The 18,775-nt window shown below is 43.9% G+C and overlaps 1 protein-coding gene across 1 annotated transcript in view; it reads right to left on the bottom strand.

Moving 5' to 3' along the window:
- COLGALT2 (collagen beta(1-O)galactosyltransferase 2) overlaps positions 1-18,775 on the bottom strand; it is a 115,272-nt gene that overhangs the window by 19,484 nt on the left and 77,013 nt on the right. The window contains exons 6-7 of the mRNA XM_075833450.1: positions 13,321-13,440; positions 6,006-6,082 (exon numbers count right to left, since the gene is read on the bottom strand). Coding sequence (XP_075689565.1) covers positions 6,006-6,082; positions 13,321-13,440 — 197 coding nt within the window. The remainder of the gene's footprint in view (positions 1-6,005; positions 6,083-13,320; positions 13,441-18,775) is intronic.

Below are 18,775 nucleotides of genomic sequence, written 5' to 3'. Positions count from 1 at the left end.
CCCTGTCCTAATATCTTCCGTTTTCACGGGTCTCTCCATAGGCTCAAGTCTATGGGGATCCGTGAAAACAGGACCCGCACGGGGGCAACTCGGACATGAAAAAGTCACACTTTTCACGTCTGAGTTTCCCCACGCTCGTGTGAATCTAGCTTAATACAGTACCGGCAAAATAAATGAGATCTCAGGTAATCTCATCTACACGTTGCAGAATTTTTCCGCAAATAAATTGACCTGCGGTGCGTATTTTAAAATCTGCAGCATAAAATCTGCACCTGTTTCCATATAAATATGTGAGAAATGCACCTAAAAAGGTATTATAAAGTGAAGATTTTGCCTGTGGAATTACCTGCGTTTATCTGTGGTTTTGATGCGGATTTCCTGCACCATATTACACAATGTGTGCATGTAATATTACGAAATGTGTGCATGTAGCCTAAGGCTACATGCACACGTTGCTTTTTGGTGCAGAAATTGGTGCGTCATTTGGTGCAGAAATTTGTTGCTAAGGCCGCTTCATACTTCCCTTACCCAACTTTGATGTAAGTATATGATATACGTCGTGATGGGGTGAAAATGTAACATTTTATTGGCAGACATTTTTTAGTTATTCTATACATGATTTTTTTCAGGTGTTTTTAAAGTCCTTTAGAGAAGTCTATGGTAAAAACTGCCATACCCAGAGCATGCTGCGTTTGGAAAAATTTCCCACGGACCACAAAATTGCCTCAAAAACGCCACAAACCAAAACGCATTTGTGTGTAGTGCATTTGATATTATACTATAGACATTAAAAACACCATAAAAGCGCATGTTACATTTTAATAATGATGGCATTTTCAAAGCATTTTTTTAGGCAGTTTGAATTGCCAGAAAATATCTGTGTGAATCCAGTCTTAGGCTGGGTTCACATGTGGCGGAATTTCACTTGAATTCCGCTGCGGACACTCCGCAGCGTTAATCCGCAGCGGAGCCGTTTCTCCATTGACTTCCACTTAAATTTAGAAGTGTTCGTTTAGACGATGCGTAAAATTCCGCTGCGGAGCATAGGCTGCGGAGTGGAATTTGGTGTCCGCAGCATGCTCTGTCTGTTGCGGAGCAGTGGCGGACTGGTTGCGGACTCATGGCGGAATTTCTCCATTGACTTCAATGGAGATTCTAAATTCCGCAATGAAGTCCGCAGCTGTCATGCACATGTTATGTGTGCTGCGGATGCGTCTTGCTTTTTTAACATGACATTTCTTCATTCTGGCTGGACCTATGTATTTCTAGGTCTACAGCCAGACTGAGGAAGTCAATGGGGCTCCCGGAATTACGGGAGCGTTGCTAGGAGACGTCAGTAAATAGTCACTGTCCAGGGTGCTGAAAGAGTTAAGCGATCGGCAGTAACTGTTTCTGCACCCTGGATAGTGACTACCGATCCCAATATACAGCAACCTGTAAAAAAATAGATGTTCATACTTACCGAGAACTCCCTGCTTCTGTCTCCAGTCCGGCTTCCCAGGATGACGTTTCAGTCTAAGTGACGTCTGCAGCCAATCACAGGCTGCAGCGGTCACATGGACTGCCGCGTCATCCAGGGAGGTAGGGCTGGATGCCGAAAGAGGGACGCGTCACGAAGACAACGGCCGGTAAGTATGAAATTCGTTTACTTTCACTAGGGAAAGTGCTGTCCCTTCTCTCTATCCTGCACTGATAGAGAGAAGGGAAGCACTTTTCCCGCAGTCCGCAGCAGCTAGTCCGCATCAATTTACTGCACATTTTGGGCAGATCCGCAGCCGTAATCCGCAACCCGGATTAGGTGCGGCATTGATGCGGACAGTTGCGGAGGAAATCCGCCACGTGGGGGCATGCCCTTACAGCGAGGTGCTCATAAATCAATGGAGGATGGAGCAGCTGGATTTTCCAATCATTTACTTAAAGAACCGTTTTCATTAATAAGGAACAAGCCCTCTGGTAGGACCCCAATACCCAGCGCAGGACACGAGTGCATAAATTTGAAAACAAATTATCTTAAAGTAACTTTAAACATTAATCCTGCTACAGAGATTCCTCCTTTAAGGATGTATTCACACGGTGTGGTTTTGGTGCGTTTTTCACCGCGCGGTAGAAAACGTGGTAAAACTGCACTGTGTGAATACACCCTACGCACTGGCGTAGCTATAGGGGTCGCAGCGGTCGCAATTGCGACCGGGCCCTGAAGCCAGGGGGGCCCACAGCCCCCCGCACCACATCAATAAAAAGTTACTATAGTAACTCGGGCCACGGGCCCCTGTTACTATAGTAACAGACTTTCCTTACCTTCCTGGTTCCGTATCGCAGCGGAGGTCCTGACGTCAAGCGCTGTGTGCAGCGCATGACGTCACCGCGCTATGCGCCGCGCACAGCATCGAGACGACAGAACTACCGCCGCGGCTGAAGAGGAAGGTAAGATTAGCACTGAGTGGCGGGGTCCGACTCCCGGGACCCGCCAATCAGCTGCTTTGAAGGGGCCGCAGCACCCGTACGAGAGCTGCTCCCCTTCATTCCGGTCACACTGTGAATCGGTGTGGGCGATTCACAGGGTGAGCGAGTAGTGAAATGAAGGGGAAGCAGCTCTCGTACGAGTGCTGCGGCCCCTTCAAAACAGCTGATTGGCGGGTCCCGGGAGACGGACCCCGACACATCAGCTATTGATGGCCTATCCTGTGGATAGGCCATCAATGTTTAGGGACTGCACAACCCCTAAACCTACGATGTAGCAGGCTTAGAGGGCCCATGAGACAGGATCACAGATTGTGTGATCCTGTCTGCTGGGCCCTGTATCTAAGCCAATCACATGGTAGGCTTAGATACATGGCCCATGTGTGATCCTGTCTGATGGGCCCTGTATATAAGCCTACCACACTGTAGGCTTAGATACAGGGCCCCAGCACACAGTAATCTTATACTGTATAAGATTACGGTCTGCTGGACCCTGTATCTAAGCCTACCTTGTGGTAGGCTTAGATACAGGGTCCCACAGACAGTATCACACATGCGCCCTGTATCTAAGCCTAAGGCTGGGTTCACACGACCACATTAACGTCCGTAATGGACGGACGTATTTCGGCCGGAAGTCCCGGACCGAACTCAGTGCAGGGAGCCGGGCTCCTAGCATCATAGTTATGTACGATGCTAGGAGTCCCTGCCTCTCTGCAGGACAACTGTCCCGTACTGTAATCATGTTTTCAGTACGGGACAGTAGTTCCACGGAGAGGCAGGGACTCCTAGCATCGTACATAACTATGATGCTAGGAGCCCGGCTCCCTGCACTGAGTTCGGTCCGGGACTTCCGGCCGAAATACGTCCGTCCATTACGGACGTTAATGTGGTCGTGTGAACCCAGCCATACACATGTGTTACTAATCGTTTTTTTTTTGTGTGTTTTCTTACAGGTTCGGTCGTTGGACTACGTCGGATTCCAGGACTACTTCGATGACGGCTTTTTTTTTATTATCAATAAAATGGTTAATGAGGGTTGTCTGTTTTTTTTTTATTTCAATAAAATATTTTTTCTATGTCTTTGTGTTTTTTTAAAACTTTATTACTACCGTCTTAGTAATGGACGCCGGCTGATTGACAGCGTCTGTTGCTAAGGCGGGGCTTAGTGTTAGCCGATGCAGAGGCTAACACTAACCCCCTTTATTACCCCGGTACCCACCGCCACCAGGGGTACTGGGAAGAGACGGGTACCATCCAGTACCTGACCATCTGTAGGGATGGTCGGGCACTGGGGTGGCCGCAGGCTGGTATTATCAGGAGGGGAAAGGCCAAAAACAGTGGCCCTTCCCACCCTGGTGATGCTAGGCTGCTGCTGCTTTATTGTATCTGGCTGGTTATGAAAAATGGGGGGGACCCCACGTCATTTAAAAAAAATAAAATAAAAAATAATTGGAAAGAACGATGTCGGGTCCCCCACCCAATTTTCATAACCAGTCAGATACAACACAGCAGCAGGCAGCATTACCAGGGTGGGGAGGGGCCACTGTTTTTGGCCTTCCCCAGCCTAATACTACCAGCTTGTGGCCGCCCCGGTGCCTGACCGTCACTACAGATGGTCGGGTACTGGTTCGTACCCGGCTCTTCCCAGTACCCCTGGTGGCGGTGGGTATCGGGGTAATAATTGGGGTTAGTGTTGGCCTCTGCTGCACCTGCTAACATTAAGCCCCGCCTTAGTAATGGAGGTTGTCAATCAGCCAGCGGCCATTACTAAGGCGGTGATAATAAAGTTTAAAAAGATACAAGCACATAGAAAAAATATTTTATTGAAATAAAAAACACAACCCTCATTAACCATTTTATTGAGAATAAAAAAACGCCGTCATTGAAGTCCTCATATCCGAAGTCCAAAAACCGAACCTGTAAAAAAAACACAAACACACAAAAATAATCAGTTACACATAAAGAAGCAAAATTATTATTCTTACCTTTCCTGGGTCCAGCGCTGGAGCCGCAATGTCAGCGAGCGGAGTCCTGTATCTAATCCGATCATGTGTGATACTGTCTGCTCAGCCACTGTATCTAATCCTATCATGTGTGATACTGTCTGCTGAGACACTGTATCTAATCCTATCATGTGTGATACTGCCTGCTTAGCCACTGTATCTAATCCTATCATGTGTGATACTGTCTGCTGAGCCACTGTATCTAATCCTATTATGTTGGATACTGTCTGCTGAGCCACTGTATCTAATCCTATCATGTGTGATACTGTCTGCTGGGCCCTATCTCTAATCCTATCATGTGTGATACTGTCTGCTGAGCCACTGTATCTAATCCTATCATGTGTGATACTGTCTGCTGGGCCCTATATCTAATCCAATCATGTGTGATACTGTCTGCTGAGCTGTGTATCTAATCATATCATGTGTGTTACTGTCTGCTGAGCCACTGTATCTAATCCTATCATGTGTGATACTGTCTGCTGAGCCACTGTATCTAATCCTATCATGTGTGATACTGTCTGCTGAGCCACTGTATCTAATCATATCATGTGTGATACTGTCTGCTGAGCCACTGTATCTAATCCTATCATGTGTGATACTATCTGCTGGGCCTTATATCTAATCCTATCATGTGTGATACTGTCTGCTGAGCTGTGTATCTAAGCCTATCATGTGTGATACTGTCTGTTGGGAAGAGGTATCTAATCGTATCATGTGTGATACTGTCTGCTGAGCCACTGTATCTAATCCTATCATGTGTGATACTGTCTGCTGAGCCACTGTATCTAATCCTATCATGCGTGATACTATCTGCTGGGCCCTATATCTAATCCTATCATGTGTGATACTGTCTGCTCAGCCACTGTATCTAATCCTATCATGTGTGATACTATCTGCTGGGCCCAATATCTAATCCTATCATGTGTGATACTGTCTGCTGGGCCACTGCATCTAATCCTATCATGTGTGATACTGTCTGCTGAGCTGTGTATCTAATCCTATCATGTGTGATACTGGCTGCTGAGCCACTGTATCTAATCCTATTATGTGTGATCCTATCCATAGTTGATAGGGTCGTAGTGCTATAGATATGCTATGCTGTCTCCTATACACACATTTTTTTGGGCAGACACATATGCATTGGGGCTATTTCCCCTGACATTTTAAGTCCTTAGTGACGCCCCGGCTGCTAGTGCGCATTGTTGGGTCACTTAGGAGACCCAGCGATGCAGCTGAAAGCTGCGGACCGTCGGCCACGAGAAGTTTGCAGGGGGGGGGGCCAATAAGAACTTTTGCATCGGGGCCCATGAGCCTTTAGCTACGCCCCTGACCCTACGTAATGCTTTTATAGGTTTGCATTATAGTTCTGTATGAATTAGTGTCACTACTTTTGGATCAACTTTTTTTTTAAAGTATTGAGAACGATTCTGTTTAGTTTGTCTTAATAATAGAGCTTTACTTTAGATAGTGTACTTTCCATTTTTTCTGTGTTTGGTTAACAAAACAAATCAAGATTGCATAAAGCAGAAAAGAATAACTAACCTCATCAAACCCCATCTTGTCTGGTTGTTTGGGCGGCATCTGGATATATCGTGATGTCTCCAGGGGAGGTCGATCAACTAAAATGCATACAATTCCATACTTAGTTTAGGAGAATCTGCAGACCAATTACTTATAATATTCAGAAATGTTTATCCCACAAATTAACCCTAAAGAAACTCATCCTGAGGAGGATAGACAATTTTGAACGGAGCTTGCTGCTCACAGAGCATGCAGTTAGTGGGTTACAACTGGAGGGTGAAGACATGGGTGAGCAGGATCAGGTAAGTAGCTGGGTTAATGTAGTTAGGGGCAGTAGAAAGGGGTCAAAGACAAGGAAGGCCGATCCGGTTTCTGACATTCCAGGCAAAATTGCCAAGTTGGGTGATGATGCAAGGGTGTCAGTCTCAGAAATGGCAGCCCTAGTGGATACTGATCTCCCTAACAGCCGGGAGAACAGCCCAGCTAGTAGTCGGCGGGATGGTAATGCAGGTAAGCCAAGACAATTGATAGTCGTAGGGGATTCTATAATCAGGAAGACGGATAGAATTATTTGTCGCCAAGACCACCTCAACCGAATGGTTTGCTGTCTCCCTGGTGCCAGGGTTCGGCATGTGGTGGAACGGGTGGACAAATTGCTGGGAGGGGCTGGTGATGATCCAGCTGTCGTGGTCCATGTCGGTACCAACGACAGAATAAATGGTAGGTGGAGGAGCCTTAAGAATAATTTTAAAGAACTAGGCTACAAGCTGAAGGGAAGGACCTCCAAGGTTGTATTCTCAGGAATACTGCCTGTGCCATGCGCATCACAGGAAAGACAGCGGGAGCTTAGGGAGTTAAATGCATGGCTGAAGTCTTGGTGTAGAGGAGAAGGATTTGGGTTCCTAGAGCACTGGGCTGACTTTTCATTGGGGTACAAACTGTATTCTGCAGATGATTTGCACCTAAATGGAAGGGGGTCCGCTGTGCTGGGGGAGAGAATTCTAGCTGGGGTGGCGGAGTATTTAAACTAGGGCTGAGGAGGGAGGTCAATGTAGAAAAAAAAGGGGTAGCCAGGTTAGAGAGGGGTCAGACTATATTGGTGGGGGGAGAAACAGAATGTGGGGAGAGGACTAGACAACAAGATAAGGAGATCCTTTCGTTACAAAACATCAGTGTAAATAAAAAGGACCGATTAATGTCAAATCACATTTCTGATAATAAAAGTGGAAAACTGACAGGCAAGTTAAAGTGTATGTTCACAAATGCCAGAAGTCTAGCAAGCAAAATGGGGGAGCTGGAGGCCTTGATACTGGAAGAAAATATAGATATAGTTGGTGTTGCTGAAACATGGCTGGACTCTTCACATGACTGGGCTGTAAATCTACAGGGTTTTACACTTTTTCGTAAAGACAGGACAAATAGGAAAGGTGGTGGTGTATGTCTGTATGTGAGAAGTGATATGAAGGCGAGTGTGAAAGAGACAATAGTGGGTGAAGACTGTGAGGAGGTTGAAACCTTGTGGGTGGAACTAGAAAGGGAGGTAAACACTGAAAAAATTACTTTTGGTGTAATCTATAGACCCCCCAATATAACTGAGGAGATGGAAGGTCAGATATATAAACAGATGGAGCGGGCTGCACAGGCGGGTACTGTAGTGATAATGGGAGATTTTAATTTCCCGGATATTAATTGGTGTCATGGTTCGGCTTCAATTGCAAAGGGGAGACATTTCCTCAACCTGTTGCAGGAAAATTTTATGGGCCAGTTTGTGGAAGACCCGACTAGAGGTGAAGCTCTGTTGGATCTGGTCATTTCTAATAATGCAGATCTTGTTGGGAATGTCAATGTTCGTGAAAACCTCGGTAACAGTGATCACAATATAGTTACATTTTACCTATACTGTAAAAAACAAACGCAGGCTGGGAGGGCAAAAACATTTAATTTTAAGAAAGCCAATTTCCCCAGGATGAGGGCTGCAATTCAGGATATAGACTGGGAAGAACTAATGTCAAATAATGGAACAAATGATAAATGGGAGATTTTCAAATCTACTTTGAGTTATTATAGTGCAAAATTTATTCCTACAGGTAATAAGTATAAACGACTCAAATTAAACCCCACATGGCTTACACCTTCTGTGAAAGAGGCAATACATGACAAAAAAAGGGCATTTAAAAAATACAAATCTGAGGGTACAGCTGTAGCCTTTGTAAAATATAAAGAGCTTAATAAAATCTGTAAAAATGTAATAAAATTAGCAAAAATACAAAATGAAAGGCAGGTGGCCAAGGATAGTAAAACAAATACTAAAAAATTCTTCAAGCATATAAATGCAAAAAAGCCAAGGTCTGAACATGTAGGACCCCTAGATAATGGTAATGGGGAGTTGATCACAGGGGATCAAGAGAAGGCAGAGTTACTAAATGGGTTCTTTAGCTCTGTATATACAACTGAAGAAAGAGCAGCTGATGTAGCCGGTGCCAGTGCTGTTAATATATCAGTTGATATACTGAATTGGATGAATGTAGAGATGGTCCAAGCTAAATTAAATAAAATAAATGTGCACAAGGCTCCGGGACCAGATGGGTTACACCCTAGAATTCTTAAAGAGCTTAGTTCAGTTATTTCTGTCCCCCTTTTCATAATATTCAGAGAATCTCTAGTGACTGGTATAGTGCCAAGGGACTGGCGCAGGGCAAATGTGGTGCCTATTTTCAAAAAGGGCTCTAGGTCTTCCCCGGGTAATTATAGACCAGTAAGCTTAACATCCATCGTGGGGAAAATGTTTGAGGGGCTATTGAGGGACTATATACAGGATTATGTGACAATAAATAGCATTATAAGTGACAGCCAGCACGGTTTTACTAAGGACAGAAGTTGTCAAACTAACCTAATCTGTTTTTATGAAGAGGTGAGCCGAAGTCTAGACAGAGGGGCCGCTGTGGATTTAGTGTTTTTGGACTTTGCAAAGGCATTTGACACTGTCCCCCATAGACGCCTAATGGGTAAATTAAGGACTATAGGTTTAGAAAATATAGTTTGTAATTGGATTGAGAATTGGCTCAAGGACCGTATCCAGAGAGTTGTGGTCAATGATTCCTTCTCTGAATGGTCACCGGTTATAAGTGGTGTACCCCAGGGTTCAGTGCTGGGACCACTATTATTCAACTTATTTATTAATGATCTAGAGGAAGGGATTAATAGCACTATTTCTATTTTTGCAGATGACACCAAGCTATGTAATATAGTTCAGACTATGGAAGATGTTCATGAATTACAGGCAGATTTAAACAAACTAAGTGTTTGGGCGTCCACTTGGCAAATGAAGTTTAATGTAGATAAATGTAAAGTTATGCATCTGGGTACCAACAACCTGCATGCATCATATGTCCTAGGGGGCGCTACACTGGCGGATTCACTTGTTGAGAAGGATCTGGGTGTACTTGTAAATCATAAACTCAATAACAGCATGCAGTGTCAATCAGCTGCTTCAAAGGCCAGCAGGATATTGTCGTGTATTAAAAGAGGCATGGACTCGCGGGACAGGGATGTAATAATGCCACTTTACAAAGCATTAGTGAGGCCTCATCTAGAATATGCAGTTCAGTTCTGGGCTCCAGTTCATAGAAAGGATGCCCTGGAGTTGGAAAAAATACAAAGAAGAGCAACGAAGCTAATAAGGGGCATGGAGAATTTAAGTTATGAGGAAAGATTGAAAGAATTAAACCTATTTAGCCTTGAAAAAAGACGACTAAGGGGGGACATGATTAACTTATATAAATATATTAATGGCACATACAAAAAATATGGTGATATCCTGTTCCTTGTAAAACCCGCTCAAAAAACAAGGGGGCACTCCCTCCGTCTGGAGAAAAAAAGGTTCAAGCTGCAGAGGCGACAAGGCTTCTTTACAGTGAGAACTGTGAATCTATGGAATAGTCTACCGCAGGAGCTGGTCACAGCAGGGACAGTAGATGGCTTTAAAAAAGGGTTAGATAATTTCCTAGAACAAAAAAATATTAGCTCCTATGTGTAGAAATTTTTCCTTCCCTTTTCCCTTCCCTTGGTTGAACTTGATGGACATGTGTCTTTTTTCAGCCGTACTAACTATGTAACTATGTAACTATGTAACTAACACGAAAAAGTAGTTGCAAGAAGCTCTACTACAGAGCAGCAGGACAGTCAATTTGCTTAAACCGCGACCTAGAAAAATAAAAATAAGTTTGTCAAAGAAGAAGTTGGTTTGAATTACCTGTGTTTAGAGCTAGTGACATGAAACTACAAGTCCCAGCATGCTTTGCATGCCCAGCGTTGTGGGAAACAAGAAGGGAGCATTCAGCCAATGATCATTGTCCCATTCACAAATGCTAAGATCAGAAGAAACTCGAAGATCAAAATAGTGAGAGAACCGATCCATCTGGACAGCAGCAGTTGTTTGCTTTCCCAACCTCCGAAAAGACCAAACAGGTTGACCGTACACACAAAATGCCGTTCTTTTTACATCTCCATGTTTTCGACAAAAGATCCCCAAAGTGGTTCCCGATCCCGGCTGTTTAACCGCTTAGATGCCACAGTCAATAGCAACCACCATATCTGAGCTGTTAAAGGAGGGCGGCCTCCTCTGTAAAACCGATCGACCCGCAACACGATCGTGATCCCGATAGTTGTCATGGCAGTCTGCGGTTCGAATGAAGGACCCCAGGTCTGCTATCTTGGACTGGCAAAAAGCACAATACCCTGCAATACATAAGTATTGCAGTGTATTGTACAAGTGATCAAAAGATCGCATGTTTAAGTTCCCAAGTAGGACTAAATAAAGTTTTCGCCAAGATTAAAAAACAGAATGAAAAGTAAAAAAAACCCTTTCCCATTTTTTTCCTGTAAAATAACGTAAACCATAAAAAATAAACATAATTGATATCGCCACTTCCATAAAAGTCTGAAGTCAGCTCATTTCCCTATAAAAATGAAATAAAAAGTGATCAAAAAGTCATAACTACCCCAACATGGTACCAATAAAAGATACAAGCTTTCGGATAGCTCCATCGACAGAAGAATAAAAAGTTATAACTCTCAGAATATGGCGACACCAAATTATAATTTTTTACAAATTGGTTATTTTTTGTAAACGTAGAAAAACATAAAAAAAAAATATATAAACTTGGTATCACCGTAATCGCATTGACCGACAGAATACACTTTAATATGAAGTTTTTACTGCATGGTGAACGAGGCAAAAAACGAAGGCCAAAACACAATGGAGAATTGCTGGTTTTTTTCTATTCTACCCCACAAAAAAACTTTTTCAGTACGATATTTGGTACATTAAATGGTGCCATTAAAAACTACAAGTGGAGGAAAGGAAAAAACAAAAAGAAAATAGGACTGAAACATAAACAGAGGAAATACAACAGAAAGAGTTAGGGCTTATTCACACGAACGTTGAATACGTCGTGTGACGGCCGTTAAAACAAGGGCCGTCACACGGACGCATGTATTTCAATGGGGCCGTTTACACAGCAATTGTTTCAACAGACCGAGTGAAGGGTCTGTTGAAAAACAGAACATGTCCTATTTTCTTCTGTTTTCACGGATCCCTCCATAGACTCAGGTGTATGGGGATCCGTGAAAACGGGTCCCGCATGGGTGAAACTAGTATTAGAGACATATAGCATTAAAGGGATTGGCTCTTCAGTACCGTCGGTACCCTCTCCATTAGCTAGAGTGCAAACAGCGGCTCTCGCGCCGTCGGATTCTGCCATCCAGGCATTATTTGAATGTCCGTCATGTAATACATGACGTACATACATTGCAGGAGAAATGTCTGTCTGGTCCCAGTTTCCCCTATTCATGACAGCTGATCGTCAGAGGTTTATGAAGCCGGACCTGCGTTGATCAGCTGATCGCCGGGCCAGCTTCTATATACAAAGGGGTTGTCATGTTGCTACAACCCATTAGTTTATCTGCATTTTATTTAATATGTCACATGAAAGACGACAAATGTGCATCACGTTCAACCAGGGAGAGGTCACGCCAAATCCCCCAGTTTTCACATAACACTAGAAGTTGTCCTATAGCAATACTGATAAATCTGCCCCAAGCTCTCAAATGTGTATTGTGTGTTGGTGTAAAGGACCATGGTTACATTACATGTAATGCGACACATTCAGCCTTCTGATAAAGTCTTCTTTTTATGCCGAAAAAATGGTTCATGTGAAAAACCTTACACAATGCCATAGAATGTGTGATGCAACATTTTGAGAACTGTGGCCGTAGATGAAAAAAATGAATAAAAAATCCTTATCATCAGCAGTGTCAATAAATATGTTTCCAGGTACAGTGCAAAGTATACCTTTCAGGTGTTGTATTCTTATTTCACAAAAAGGCTTGTAGAACAGATTGCATCACCACCTGCTGGTGATAAATGTTACTGCAGGCTAAAACACAGCTGAGGTTAGGACATAAGGGTAGGCTATGTTCACACTACGTTGTACGTCTGGTGTATGCGCTGGAAAATTCTCCTGACGCATACCACGAATGGGTCCATATGTCAGCATACCGTTTTTTCACTGTATAACATAGCGTCATCTGCTGCGCTTTCCTATACAGTGCACCGCTGCAAAACTGTATTATAATAATATACTATTTACTGTATAAAATGATGTTACATACAACAACATCTATTGTCTAATCGATTAATTCTAGACAATGTCATAGTCTTCTGCTAAACCTGCAGAAGAGGCAGAATGACCCTTCAGGAAGCAGAAGTCCAGACCGTTCACTATGCACTCCACTATCTAGAGTTAGGGCACATTCAGACGTAGCGGAATTGCTGTGGAATTCCGCTGTGGACAGTCCGCAGTGGAAATCCTTTGCAGACAGTTTGTCCATTGGTTTCCACACCTTTTTAGTTATCTTCATGCAGACGTTGCGGAAAACTCCGCTGCGGACCATAGGCTGCGTTGCGGAATTTTCAGTCCTCAGCATACACTGTCTGTTGCGGAGAAGAAGCGGAATTTCACTGCGTATTTCAGCCTTTGCAATGCAAAAACTGAAATCTGTGGCAAGTCCGCTGTGTTTTCTGCAACGTCTGAATTACCTGTCAAATATGCAAATGTTGGTGCAGATTCGTTACATAATTGCCCCAAATCTGCACCAACATTTGCAGCGGAAAAATTCTGCCTCGTCTGAACGTACCCTTTAGGTGGCAACACTTATACGGTGTTTATGTGGATGGTCATATCTTTACTATGATCCCTACAAGCTTCCTGTTTGTAAACATAGATTGGGACAGAATCGTGCAGGGGCGGCTGATCACATGAAGAACGTCACTTACTCATTGCTTCTGTCAGTACATGTGTAAAGCTCTCAATGTCATCCTCCAGGGATTGCTGTGGTTTCAGTGGTACGGGAAGGTACCCATAATGCTCCTTGTTACAAATATACATCTGGATTCCTGGAAAAGATGCAGAGAACCACATAGTAATCAAAGGATGAATTGTTACAAGACTAATGGCAGATTAATGAGGTTTACAACAGTAAAGAATGAATTTAATGACATAAAAATAGAGTGTTACAGATGGAGAACCAATAGGGATCAGTAGTATGAGCACATGTGGTTTGTCATAGAGAGGGGCTCTTGGGGACCCCAGGTGAGAAGGGAGGTAGGGAGCATGTACAGTATATAGCACCACCCATGCTTACTGCTCTACCACTACACAGCAGAAACTCCTCGAACCTCAGAGGTGAGGAACATAACAATGTCTCTATCTGCTTGTGAACCAAATTCAGTAGCGTAAATACAGGGTTCGCAGTGGTCGCCATTGCGACCGGCCCCGAAGCCATGTGGCCCATGGCCCCCGCACTCCATTTCTTCACAGTGACTGTAGTAACTGGGGCCTATGTAGTAAACTACAGTAAGATTATACTTACCCTGAGTCAGATACGGGTTCTGCGCTGAGTTCGTTCTCCCGTCACGACGTTATGTGCACCACACACAACGTCGTGACGCTGAACGGCATCAGGACCTATGCTGGAACTGGGTTCAGCAGTGAGGAGGGTAAGTATAAGAATATTGTCCGTTTGGCCCTGTATCTAAGCCTATTATGTGTGATACTGTCTTCTGGGCCTTGTATCTAAACCCTTTTATGTGTTATACTGTTTTGTGGGCCCTGCATCTAATCCTATCATTAGTGATACTGTCTGCTGAGCCGCTGTATCTAATCCTATCCTGAGGCCGAGACATAGGGGTCGTAGTCTTATAGATATGCTGTCTCCGATAGAGCCATATATAATAAAACGATTTTGTGACAAGACATATGTCTTGGGGCAATTGCCCCTGATGTCTTAAGACCATAGCAATACCCCTTGCTGCAAGGGCTGCATTGATGGGTCACTTAGGAGACCCAGTGATGCCATAAAAAGAACTGGGGGTGGGGCAAGGAGGACTTTGACATTGGGGCACATGAAGCCTTTAGCGATGCCCCTGATCGAATGATGAGATGACTTCTGAGAAGTGATCTCTATAGAACAGGAAGTGTCGGTCTATTGTGAGGCTCAGTGGCCAGAGTGAAACTGCAAGATTTAAGATAATTTTTTAATCTAGGTAATGACATAGAAAACGAAAACAAACTTCACCAAAAATTATTTAAAATATGTTTTACATAAAAACTTGATTAAGGCTATGTTTACAGCTGCGTTCACATTTCGATTTTCTGTTCTGTCATTGTAAAACAAAAAATCAGTGCTGGATTTCTTGCATAACGGACACCATGTTGCGATAATTGTTTTGGCATTTCTGATGGAATCTGCGATAGAGGCTCCTAACAGAACCTCTAACGCAAATGTGAACACAACCTTAAACGTTAGGTAATTTTCTGATGACACATTCCCCTTAAGAAGCCAAAGAAAATAAATATTTATTGGTAGTGGCAAGAAGGGACAAAGCACTAAAATGGTATGTCAAAGCAAAGACACCTACGTCGACAAACTGCCCAATACCCCAACCCTAAAGCTGACCGTAGACAAAGGATAACTCAGTTATTTGTTCTAATTCATTTACACACTTTGTGCCCAACCAATTGTCCATAATATTTTTGTAGACTAAATACGTGACAGACAATTCTGGTGCCACTGATCTCCAGGGGAAACTAGAAGAACCCAAAAAAACATTTAATGTTTTTTCTAACAGCTCCAGTAGACATTATTGTTAGGCCATGTTCAGATGTGGCAGAATTTTTCTGCTGCAAATGTTGCTGCGGATTTGCGGGAATTACGCGACGAGTCTAAAGCAACATTTGCATATTTGACAGGTAATTCAGACGTTGCGGATATCACAGCGGACTTACCACAGATTTCAGTTTTTGCATTGCAAAGGCTGAAATCCGAAGTGAAATTCCGCTGCTTCTCTGCAACAAAATGTGCATGCTGCCGAGGGAAAATTCTGCACCGCAGCCTAAATTCCGCGCTGTTATTTTCCGCAACGTCTGAACTAAGTTTCCTAAAAATGTATAGAAACAAATGTAAAAACCGTCTGCTGCAGATTTCCACTGCGGACTGTCCGCAGCGGAATCCAATAGCAATTCCGTCACGTCTAAATGTGCCCTTAGTACTGTAGATCCTAATAAAATTGGAAATTTAGATAGTCCTTCTACACTCTTGTGAATTATCTAAGAGCTTGGTCGGAGGTATGATTTAATCACTAGGTTACTAACAATGCAAGGGTCGATCACTCACATAAAAGAAAAGTCTGCTTGTAACCAGCAATATAAACACCAGATGTCTGTCACATTGTATAGAGTACATTCTTGAAGGCTGGAGCACTACATATAGTGCTGCCATATCAAATTTAGTTTGACAGCAACATGGCCTGAAAAAGTAGGGTAAGACACCGAAGGAAGTCACAGTAGCAAATACGGACTAAGGGCCTGTCCACATCAGCGTTGCCCTTCCACTGAGGGGTTCCGTCTGAGGTTTCCATCAGGTTAACCCCTCAACGGAAAGGCAAACGTAAACCTTAGCTTACGTTTCCTTCACCATTGATCTCAATGGTGACGGAAACGCTGTTAATGGTTCCCGTTAGTCACCGTTGTGACAGGGTTCCGTTGTTTTGAGGGAACCAATAGCGCAGTCGACTGAACCGACGGAACCCTGATGTGACGCTGATGTGAACAGGCCCTAAACAAAGAACCGGAAAGAAAATCAAACAAAGCCAAAATGGTATTAAGATCAGCAGTAAAAGGCAATAGCATGAGAGCTAGTTCCAGAAGAAGATCCCTACCGAGCTATTTTAGGCCTTTAATAACCAGAATATTGGGCCCTTTGTTGCATAAAGAAAAAAGTAAAATAGAAATGTCTAAGGGTATGTGCACACACACTAATTACGTCCGTAATTGACGGACGTATTTCGGCCGCAAGTCCCGGACCGAACACAGTGCAGGGAGCCGGGCTCCTAGCATCATACTTATGTACGATGCTAGAAGTCCCTGCCTCGCTGCAGGACAACTGTCCCGTACTGTAAACATGATTATACTACGGTACAGTTGTCCTGCAGCGAGGCAGGAACTCCTAGCATCGTACATAAGTATGATGCTAGGAGCCCGGCTCCCTGCACTGTGTTCGGTCCGGGACTTGCGGCCGAAATACGTCCGTCAATTACGGACGTAATTAGTGTGTGTGCACATACCCTAATAGTTATTTTAATACATAACATGTCTTAGTTAAATCATTGTATCGGGACTTTACTTATAAATTGCAGGGGTTTTATTTATGCCATTGCATCCCCAGCTACAGGGGAAAACGGCTCGGGTTGTGCGGGGTCTAGTTTAAATGATCAGACATGATTGTCAGGACTAATGGAGGCAAAGGCATCATTGTATACCGAGCGCTTATATGACCGCTGTGTATACTGCAATGTGGAAGGCAGAAGCAGTAAAGTCAGTAAAAAAAACAAACTTAGGCATCATTTACACGAGTGTAATATACGCGCGTGCTTTTCACGCGTGTCGTACGCACCTATATTAGTCTATGGGGCCGTGCAGACAGTGCGTGAATTTTGCACAGTGCGAGTGCGTTGCGTAAAACTCACGACATGTCCTTTCTTTGTGCGCTGTTCGCGCATCACGCACCCATTGAAGTCAATGGGTGCGTGAAAACCACGCATGCCGCACGGAAACACTTCCGTGCGAACTGCGTGATTCGCGCAACAGCTATCAAACTCTGAATGTAAACAGAAAAGCACCACGTGCTTTTCTGTTTACAAACATCCAAACGGAGTGTCAAAATGATGGCGGCTGCGAGAAAATAACGAAGCCGCGCATCATACACTGATGACACACGCAGCTGTTAAGTGCCTTTTGCGCACACAAAACGCAGCGTTTTTTGCGTGTGCAAAACGCACACGCTCGTGTAAATAAGGCCTAAAAGAAAACCTGTCACCAGCATTTCACCTATTGAACTCTACTCCCCCCTCATTGGCCACTGCTGTTAAAAGCTCATTGCCGTTATCCACTCTCCTCCTCTGACCGTAAATAACGGTCTGCTAACATTTTGCGCCTTTTATGGTAATAATCCGGCAGTCTAGTTCGTTCCTCTTCTTATGCCCGCCCACCGCTGAAAATTGATCCGCCCTGAATGCCAAAATCTCATCTGAGATAGCGCCTGTCAAGTATGGTACGATACCCTTCCCTGCTCCATCTGGACTTCAAATCTAGTTACTGCGCATGTGCCGCTATGGTGTCCCGTTGTGCGCACGCACCAGAAGAGGACATTTATGCGCAAGCGCGGGATATCGTGTGTGCTGGGGGGAGGCGAGGAGCTGTCAATCAAAAGTATGGAGGCGGGGTAAACTCGAAAAGGCTTCAGGAATGAAGATATGACTCTTTTTGAATGAACACATGACTCTTATGCTCATTAGCATACGACGTGGGAACACTAAAAAACAGAATACTAAAGGTACAGAACCTACTTAGAAAATAATTATAGGTTACATAAAAATGATTTTTCACCCACTTCCACCAGGTACTGCTGGTTTAATAGGTGAAATCCTGGTGACCTTTAAAAACACGGCGCCGTAGAATAAGGAACCTTAATAACTGCCGTAAAAATATGTATCACCAGTCATTAAAGTGTTAAAAAGCCCACACAGGTGAATTCACTACCTTACTCCCGGGAGACAGAACTGGATCCTAGACAGGTTAGTAGCATGTGATATATATAATTGCGCAAAAGGCACTTAACAGTTCCGTGTGTCAGCAGCGTATGATGCGCGGCTGTGAGATTTTCGCGTAGCCGCCATCATTATGACACTCCGTTTGGATGTTTGTAAACAGAAAAGCACGTGGTGCTTTTCTGTTTACATTCAGAGTTTGACTGCTGTTGCGCGAATCACGCTGTTCGCACGGAAGAGCTTCCGTGTGACCTGCGTGATTTTCACGCACCCATTGACTTCAATGGGTGCGTGATGCGCGAACAGCGCACAAATATAGGACATGTCGTGAGTTTTTTTCAGCGGACTCACGCTGAGCAAAACTCACGTACTGTCAGCACGACCCCATAGACTTACATAGGTCCGTACGACACGCATGAAAAGCACACGCGTTGCACGGAAGTATATCACGCTCGTGTAAACGAGGCCTTACAATAGAAATTCTTGTTTCAAGTCTTTCTTTGTTACCCTTTAATTGGCACCAACATATCCGCAGAGTTGTACATGGAATAGATCCCCACGGTGAGGCCCAGATTCGCGTGCGTATAGGCACCAAAATTTCTCTGTATTATGCTTTTGTGAAATC

Source organism: Rhinoderma darwinii, chromosome 7 (assembly GCF_050947455.1).
Source record: "Rhinoderma darwinii isolate aRhiDar2 chromosome 7, aRhiDar2.hap1, whole genome shotgun sequence".
Classification (NCBI taxonomy): Eukaryota; Metazoa; Chordata; class Amphibia; order Anura; family Rhinodermatidae; genus Rhinoderma; species Rhinoderma darwinii.
Note: the sequence above shows the minus strand (reverse complement) of the source record. Positions and strands in the feature narration are given on the sequence as shown.